Source organism: Papaver somniferum, unplaced genomic scaffold (assembly GCF_003573695.1).
Source record: "Papaver somniferum cultivar HN1 unplaced genomic scaffold, ASM357369v1 unplaced-scaffold_32, whole genome shotgun sequence".
NCBI classification, from domain to species: Eukaryota; Viridiplantae; Streptophyta; class Magnoliopsida; order Ranunculales; family Papaveraceae; genus Papaver; species Papaver somniferum.
Genome location: NW_020643262.1, coordinates 4,559,303 through 4,569,252, shown reverse-complemented (window position 1 = coordinate 4,569,252; position 9,950 = coordinate 4,559,303). Strand labels below are relative to the sequence as shown.

The 9,950-nt window shown below is 36.6% G+C and overlaps 1 protein-coding gene across 1 annotated transcript; it reads left to right on the top strand.

The window, feature by feature from the left end:
• The first annotated feature begins 3,956 nt into the window (after positions 1–3,956).
• Positions 3,957–5,342, top strand: LOC113341913. Its single transcript, XM_026586620.1, has 4 exons — positions 3,957–4,324; positions 4,463–4,652; positions 4,717–4,977; positions 5,169–5,342. The coding sequence occupies exons 1-4, from the start codon at positions 3,957–3,959 to the stop codon at positions 5,340–5,342; spliced, it is 993 nt and encodes a 330-aa protein (XP_026442405.1).
• The last annotated feature ends 4,608 nt before the right edge of the window (positions 5,343–9,950 follow it).

The following is a 9,950-nucleotide window of genomic DNA, read 5'->3' as shown; positions in this document are numbered from 1 at the left end:
GCTAGTCATGCTACTTACAAAATCTTAAATAAATTCAAGGACGATCAATAACTGCCGTAAATCATCTCAACCGCCCAAGGTGACTGTCCTAGATTTAATTTGAGCTAAACAACGGGGTTCCATGATGATCTCCGGTCATTCCTCTCCTATGAGGACTGGTCACCCCGTGCTCAAACTACACCAAATAGCTCCTGGCAGCTGCTCAAAGATAGCCGCTACTCCTTTATAAGACTGTGAAATTCGCGATTGGTTTGAGTAGGATATGAACAACGATACTTTACATGCATCGATTATGTTTAAGCTACTTACATAACAACAATACTTTTGCAAGTATCAATTACAAACGATATTTCATGAATATTGATTTCACGGATAATTTAATTATTTAACCTAAAAACACCATATGTTATTTTCTGAGCACCGGCTCACAACAAGTCTTATTCATATATCTTGACTTGCCACTTAAGACCACATGTCGTTTAGCTTGTGTGTGACTGGTTGCAATTACTAGGTCTTGTCAATAATACCCACTCAACAATTAACGTATGAGACTTGTTACATTCTTTGCGTAACTTTCTCCATATTTTCTGCAAAAATACATGAGGCATCAAACATGTCACAAACTGGAGATGTTCATCAGGATATTGGTCTGGCGGTTTACAGCATGCGGCATGCAACACGCCCATTAAGAGAAAGTGCCAGGAATAACGGATAGGTGACAGGTAGAGGATTAGTGGTAGTACAAGCCGTCCAGTCTTCCTATAACCATAACACATGGTTTTTCACCATTCACCCATGACCTCCACCACTTCACAACTCTCATTTCCAACGAGATCAGTGTGTTGGACTATGACTTGTATAAATAGTGTCAGAGAATTGCTCGGTCGAACTTGCATGCGTTGCTATCTCAAGCATTTTTGTCAATGTTAGTGATCAAAACTATAAGTCTTGATTTCTAGTCTACTATAGCTAAGGTCTCGGACTAGGATAGAAAGTGTAGTTGAGCTCAAGAACTCCATGTAAATCATCATACAAGAGAAAGAACTACTCAAGGAACTGGTGGAACTTCATCGACTAAAAGCTATGTGAAGACTTGAACTTATCTGTCACTCAAAAGTCTATTTATCTCCTATATTGAGACAAAAGTCGTTTTGCTATATAGACTTTGATTATACACATTTGGTATTTCGAGCGGAGTTTATCTCGCCTATCTATTTCTCGAAATATATGTTGGTAAGCTTTCGCTTTAGCCAAATTCATCTTTACCTAGTGACGAAAGTCATGTTATGTTTCAATCACTTTGAAAATTTCTTTGACGAAAAATGGTTTGTGAATAACAACTATATAACGTCCTCTGAGAATGTTTCAACGATTGAAATGAAAGTTCAGATTATATAACCAATGGTGGATATAAACATTGTTGTGGACACACATATATGTACAAGTCCTTATTCCTTGAACCGAAGTTTACGAACTTTGTTGATCAAGAGAACCGGAATAGTGGCGTGAGCTAAATCCGCGAACCCAGTCCGCGAACTGGCGGAAGTTCTCGACCCGAGAAAATCTGTTGGAATTTGTGAAGTTCGCGAACTTTAGTTGGTTATATCTAAAAACGATTGTTCTTGAACTTATGTTTATATAAACTAAGGAATGCTTTTGCAAACCGTGGCTATAAAGTTCATGAACCGATTCGAGTGAATCAAATCGTTTTTGCTTCGATTGTTTCTTGTGTAGTTACATAAGATCTAAGCAATTGAACAACTCTCTAACTAGTTCATTTGAGTCATTTGAACTAGTTATGGTGAAGAAGAATATGGTTGATATGAAATTGCTCATATGGCTAATCATTTGGTTAACTATTGTTGAACCAACAAATGTACAAGTTTGGGTACGGTTACACAAACCTAAAACGTGCATTTCATTTGTGTGTAACAAGCTAAGTTTTCGATCCAACAGTTGAAAGATATTAGCTTGAATCTAATTAGGTTTTCATCTAACGGTGAATATCGAATGCTTTATTATCAAGCTAACATTGATTGCAAACCCTGATTTGAAAGACTATATAAGGGAGAACTCTAACAACTGGGAAACCTAATCCCCACACTTTACTTGTGATACTAGTTGTGCTAAGCTATATTCGATTCTCCTTTAACCTTTGGTTTCTTCTTCTAAACCAGGTTAACGACTTAAATACTTCATTGGGATTGTGAAGCCAGACCGATACTACTTTCTCGTAGTTGTGTAATCTGATCTTTCCATTTTCTATCATACGAGTTCAATTGAAATAATTGGCTTGAGATTATATCTCCGATACGGAAAGATAAAAAGTAATCACAAACATCTTCGTCTCATCGTTTGTGATTCCACAATATCTTCTTTCGCCGCGTCGATTAAGATTATTGTGAGGTGATTAATAATACTAGGCTGTTCTTCGGGAATATAAGTCCGGGTTATCAATTGGTTCCTGTTCACCTTGATTTATCAAAAGACGGAATAAAAATCGTAGGTATATTCGTGGGAGACGGATTTATCTATTACCGTAGACTTTTCTGTGTGATACAGATTTGTTTATTAAAGTCTTCGACTTTGGGTCGTAGTAACTCTTAGTTGTGGGTGAGATCAGCTAAGAGAATCAAGTGCGTAGTATCCTGCTGGGATCAGAGACGTAGGAGCATAACTGTACCTTGGATCAGTGTCAGATTGATTGGGGTTCAACTACAGTCCATACCGAAGTTAGTTTGGAGTAGGCAAGTGTCTGTAGCGGCTTAATACAGTGTATGTTCAATCTGGACTAAGTCCCGGGGTTTTTCTGCATTTTCGGTTTTCTCGTTAACAAAATTATGGTGTCTGTGTTATTTCTATTCCGCATTATATTTTGTTATATAATTGAAATATCACAGGTTGTGCGTTTTTCAATCAATTAGAATATCCGACCTTTTGGTTGTTGATTTAAGTTGATTGACACTTGGATATTGGTCTTTGGTACCATCCAAGTTATCTCTCTAGTATTTGATAAAGACTCGCAGATTTCTATTTGCTTGAGTTTATATCAAATAGAGAGATTGAGATATAAACTCTTTGATATACTTTTTATCTAGATTGAGTCTGTCTGTCTAGTTGATTCTCTAGAAAATATATTGGAGTTTTCTATACAGATTGCCAAGCGAAATATTGGGTGTGGTTGTTGTACCCCCGCTTTTTCAAATAGATTTTCCAATCTATTTCAACCAACGACATCGGTTAACAATGCAAGTATTCAGAAAACCATCCAGAATTTACAGCTTACACTTTGAAAGCCGATTCTATATTATGATACAAGTCATAAAAAACTACACTTTACAGAGTTCATCATTCTGATCTCAACACCTTCTCTGCTTCCCTCCCTAAGATCAACCCTTCTTCTTTATTTTGTGATCGAAGCAAGACTGGAACGACATTTCTTGGTTTAGGAAAGAATTGTACAAATTGATCTGTCGAATCTAAAGTACTCATGTGCAGTACATTTGTTTAGGGTTTAGATTCATTTCTCATCAACACACCTAAATTACCATTTTCAGCAGAATCAGTTTTTACCCTACTACGAATTAGCGATCCCCATGGTTTAAAAAAGCGTTTGTGTGTGTGTGTGTGTGTGGGGGGGGGGGGGGGAATTTTTGCGCTTTAGATCGTGGGCGCTTCTAGAGCGCCGCTCTATGAATTGGCATATATTAGAAAATAAAAAATTGGGCTTTGAAGCCCAATAAGGCCTTTTTCACGTTTTCTAATAAACCTAATTTTTTTATTCCCCTTTTAGAAATGTTTCTTCTTTTGCCTCTTCTTCTTATACCTCTTTTTATTCCAAACGTTTCTTCTTCTACAACTTCTTCTTCTTCTTTTATTTTTTCTTATGCGCCGTGTGATCAAAGTCCAAAATCTTGCTCTTCTCTTATGTGTTCATCATCATCTAGTCTATAAATATGGCTAGCAGCAGTACTTATGTTCCAGGTCCAATTTCAAATGGAAAACCAATAGTGTATGTGCACTGTAAGTATTGTAATACAACTATTACGGGAGGGATCTCTAGATTTAAGAGTCATTTGGCTCACACCCGTAAGGGTGTTCATGCTTGTCCTGATGTACCTGCAGATACCAAACTAGAGATGCAAGATCTACTTAGGAAAGGTGAGAATTCAAGAGCAGTTAAAATACGAAATTTTGATTATATGGTTAGTGAAGGGTCATATTCTCACGCTCAAACAGAGTCTGAATCTGAACTTGAATTAGGAGTTGAGTCAACACCTAATGCTAGTAATAGTGATCGTGGAAGAAGAGGTCCAATGGATAGGTTCTTGAAAAATATCTCACAAGAACCTGTGGTCAGCAGCGTATTACACCTCATAACGGCATAGATCATCGCAAGAATGTGTGTCTGGATATTTGAAGGGTATTTTTTTGATAACGACATATCCTTTAATGTTGCAAGGAGTTCTTCCTTTGCTAATATTCTTAGATCAGTAGGAGAGTATGGTCGAGGATTGAAACAACCTTCCATGTACGAGCTAAGTACTTGGGTTCTTAGAGAAGAAGTTAAGACGAAAAACAAGATGGTCGATAGTTCTAAGAGAACATGGACAGCTACAGGTGTGACCATAATGTCTGATGGTTGGACAGATGTTAGAAAGAGACAGTTGATTAATTTTCTTGTCAACAACCCAGAAGGAACTGTTTTTTTTGAAGAGTATTGATGCATCAAAATATGTCAAAGATGCCAACAGGTTATTCAAGGTGTTGGATACCATTGTTGAAGAAGTAGGAGAAGAACATCTTATGCAAGTTGTTACTGACAATGCTCCTGCATATAAGTCTGCGGGAAATTTATTGATGCGGAAAAGGAAGAAATTATATTGGACGTTATGTGCCGCGCACTGCATCGATTTGAGGCTTGCGAAACTATTTGAGTTACCTCAAATGAAAAAAGCGTATTTAATAGCGAAGAAGGTAGATAAATATATTTATTCTCATGGTTACATTCTAGATATGATGAGAAGCTTTACAAAGAGAGAACCGATCCGTCCTGGGGACACACATTTTTGTACTGCAAACCTCACTTTGCAAAGCTTGCTCCAAAACAAAGAAGCTTTGGAAGAGATGTTTACTTCTAATAAGTGGAAGAACTGTGAATGGTCAAGCAAACTGATGGAAAAGATGTGAAGAAGATTATACTGAGGGATCAAACTTTCTGGCCTGGCTTGGTTTATTCCTTAAAGGCGATGAAGCCTTTAGTTGGCGTCTTAAGACTTATTGACGCAGAAAACGTTCCGGCAATGGGGTTTATATATGGTGCAATGGACAGGGCAAAATAAGTTGTAGCAGAAAACTCTGAGGGAGATGTATCCAAGTATAGGGAGATTTGGAACATCATCGATGAGAAGTGGGATTTCCAAATGCATTGAGACCTTCATGCTGCAGGATACTTTTTGAATATGTTAGAGCACTGCTCGGTCGAACTCGCATGCGTTGCTATCTCAAGAATGTTTTTCAATGTTAGTGATCAAAACTATAAGTCTTGATTTATAGTCTACTATTATCTAAGTCTCGGACTAGGATAGAAAGTGTAGTTGTGCTCAAGACTCCATGGGGATCGTCATACAAAGACGAAGAACTACTCAAGGAACTTGTGGAACTATATCGACTAAAAGGTATGTGGAGACTTGAACTTATCTATCACTCAAAAGTATATCTACTTTATCTTCTATCTTGAGACAAAAGTTGTTTTGCTATATAGACTATGATTATACACATTTTCTATTTCAAGGCGAGTTTATCTCGCTTATCTATTTCTCGAAATATATGTTGGTAAGCTTTCGCTTTGGCCAAGTTCATATTTACTAGTGACAAAAGTCATGTTAAGTTTCAATCACTTGAAAATGTCTTTGAAGAAAAATGGTTTGTGAATAACAACTATATAACATCCTCTAAGAATGTTTCAATGATTGAAATGAGAGTTTAGATTATATAACCATGGAAGGATATAAACATTGTGTGGTAACACATATGTATGTAAGTCCTTATTCCTTGAACCAAAGTATGCGTACTTTGCTTCTCAGGAAAACCGGAACTAGAGTCCGCTTACCAAGTCCGCGTACTGTCGGAAGTTCTCATCCCGAGAAATTCTGCTGGAGTTTGTAAACTAAAAACAAACTTATTCCAGGTACTTAAGTCCGTGTACCAGTTCGCGTACTTAAGTTGGTTATTTTCTAAAAACGATTATTTGTGAACTTAAACATATATAAACTAAGAAATGTATAATTGCAAATCGTGGCTAAAAGTTCATGAATCGATTCGAGTGAATCAAATCGTTTTTGTTTCAATTGTGTCTATTATAAAGATCTAAGCAATTGAAAAACTCTCTAACTTAGTTCATTTGAATCATTTAAAATAGTTATGGTAAAGAAGAATATGGTTGATACGAAAGTGCTCATATGGCTAACCATTTGGTTAACTACTGTTGAACCAACTAAATGTACATGTTTGGGTACGGTTAAACAAACCTAAAAACGTGCATTTCATTTATGTGTAACAAGCTAAGTTTCGATCTATCGGTTGAAATATATTAGCTTGAATCTAATCAGGTTTTCATCTAACGGTAAATATTGAATGCTTTGCTACCAAGGTAACTTAGATTGCAAACCCTGATTTGAAAGACTATATAAGGGAGAACTCTAGCAACTGGGAAACCTAATCCCCACACCTCATGTATGATACTAGTTGTATAAGCTAGAGTCGATTCTCCTTTAACCTTAGGTTTCTATCGGGACTCTGTAGGTTAACGACTTGAAGACTTCATTGGGATTGTGAAGCCAGACTGATACTACTTTCTCGTAGTTTTGTGATCTGATCTTGCTGTTTCTATCGTACTAAGTATAATCGTAAAGATTGGTTTGAGATTGATTTCCCCGATAGGCAAGATATAAAAGAAGTCACAAACATCTTCGTCTCATCGTTTGTGATTCCGCAATATCTTCTTTCGCTAGTCGATTAAGATTATTGTGAGGTGATTGATAATATTAGGCTGTTCTTCGGGAATATAAGTCCGGGTTATCAATTGGTTCATGTTCACCTTGATTTATCAAAACACGGAACAAAAAATCGTAGGTATTTCTGTGGGATACAGATTTATCTATTACCTTAGACTTTTCTGTGTGATACAGGTTTGTTTATTGAAGTCTTCGACTTTGGGTCGTAGCAACTCTTAGTTGTGGGTGAGATCAGCTAAGGGAATCAAGTGCGTAGTATCCTGCTGGGATCAGAGACGTAAGGAGCGCAAATGTACCTTGGATCAGTGTGAAATTGATTAGGGTTCAACTACAGTCCAGACCAAAGTTAGTTTGTAGTAGGCTAGTGTCTGTAGCGGCTTAATACAATGTGTGTTCAATCTGGACTAGGTCCCGGGGGTTTTCTGCATTTTCGGTTTCCTCGTTAACAAAACTAATGGTGTCTGTGTTATTTCTTTTCCGCATTATATTTTGTTATATAATTGAAATATCACAGGTTGTGCGTTTGAATCGATCCATTGGAAAATCCAACCTTTGGTTGTTGATTGAAATTGATTGATCATTGAACATTGGTCTTTGGTATCGTTCAAGTGATTTCTCTTGTATTCAATTAGACTCGCATATTTCTATTTGCTTGAGTAAGTATTGAATTGAGAAAGTGAGATATAGCTCTTGATATACTTTTATTAAGATTGAGTCTGACTGTCTAGTTGATTCTCTTAAAAGTATATTGGAGTTAGTCCGTACAGATTTGCTAATCGAAATATTAGGTGTGGTTGTTGTACCCCCGATTTTTCAATTGGTATCATAACAGTCAAACACGTTTAAAGACCTTATAAGTCTGTGTTTGTAGCGATCTGACTCTATGGGCATGAATTCTATCTCCATAAACATACCACCAGTCTTCGATGGTTCAAACTACTTATGGTGGAAAATTTCTATGCGTGCTTTTCTTCAAGCTCGTGATTTTCAAACATGGGTACGTGTTGTTAATGGCTATGATCCTCCGGTTAATACAGAAGGCGATGTATCTATACCGAAGGATATTGGTAGATATAGTCCAGAAGAAATTCTTGATGTAAATAAAAATTCTGACGGCTTGAATGCTATCATACATGCCATCACCCCAGATCTTCAGCATCATGTGACTACATGCACTAAGTCTAAAGAAGCCTGGGATATCTTAGAAACCGTATTTGAAGGAAATACCAGTGAGAAAGAAGCTAGGCTTCAGAACCTAAATTCTGATTGGGAAAACCTTCATATGGCAGATGAAGAAACATTTGATGAGTTTAATCACACAGTGTCTGGAATTGTTAATGCATCTTTTTCATTGGGTAAGACTATTCCTGAAAAGGACATTGTGATGAAAGTTCTCAGATCGTTGTCATCTAGATACGACTCTAAGAGGCATGCCATCGTTGAGGGAAATGACCTTGATACACTTTCCAGAAATTCCCTAGCTGAAAAGGTGAAAATTTTCGATCTTGAACTTGAACAAAGAGAGAAGCGTCATCTGTTTAGAAACCATGTTGCTGCATATGATCATAAGTCTCGACGTCCTAAATTGATTGATAAAAAAGGATGAGAATTGCTTTAATTCGACTCTGTCACTGTTTATACAACAACTTAAGAAATCTCTTAGACAGAATAAAAGAAAGTCTCAAAAGAAGGCTCAGTCAATCAATAAAAAAGTTCAGAAAAACTATGTTAACAATACTAGTTTCAAGTGCTATAGAAGTGTTCATGATACTTCTAAATGTCCTGATGTGGAGTTGAATGAGATAACTAAAGCATGGATGGATACTCTTGACTACTGTCCAGAGGATGATATATGTGATGGTTCTCTTAATCTTTTTTGCTGATAATCACGTTTGTCCTCCTAACAGTCCTGATTATTCCATGATAAACAATCTTACTTCCTCAGAAATACTTCAACTGGAAAAGGATAATTAAAAGGATTGAAAATCTGTAATGCCAACTGTCTAATTTAAAATTGTAGATGATCAGTTGCAATCATGATTCTTACAAGACATGTGGAACCACTTCGACTATGCCGCTTAAAAATTGTCAGCAAATTCCTCTTGATTCTATATCATTCTTAAGTCACCCTGACGACAAGGATTGTATAGAAAATCATAAGAACGTACCTAACCTTGTGATGTCCTCATATGAATATCAGGATCATCTTAAAACCTATGGCACTAAGAAACAGGAAAAGCTCTCCTCAGTCAAACACTGTTTGCAGAAGAAGAAAAAGAAATCTCATACAAAACCCTCGGTCTTTGTAAAAGAGATTTCCAAAAGAATGCATAGTTTACGAAAATCAACAATAAAGGTATTCAAATATGTGCTACAAGAAAGAAAGAATGATGTACATAACTCTTCTTTCTTAAAAACAAGACAGAAACAAGGAATAATAAATACTTTATCCCCTCATAAGAAATCACCCAGTCCTGCAGTGGATTGGAACAATTACAGTTTGTAATTCTGTGTTGATGATTTTTTGTCTATCCCTCTTAGACAAAAAATCATAATCTGCAAGAGGGTTGTGATGAAATATTTCTGTTGTTGTCTCGATTTATTTTAGCCTTGAACTGTATGTTTACAAACGGTTTTCTCGTTAAGACCTTTTCTAAGGATAACCAAATTCAGTTAGGGTTTTTGGTCAAAGGACATTTTGGTTATTTATCTCCTATCCTCAACTCCTTTTTAAGATGAAGGTTTTTCCTCAGCATACACATTTCATCTATCTCTTCTATCATGTGCTCTTCAAGTCTTTCAAGCAAAGAAGATGATGTTTGGATTGTTCTTTTTCCGTCCAAGAAGATTCGGTTTGATTCTTCCTATAATACGATGAGCCCTGACAATCATGGTTCTTCTCTAGACGAGAACCTCTTTGTTTCTCATTTTGAT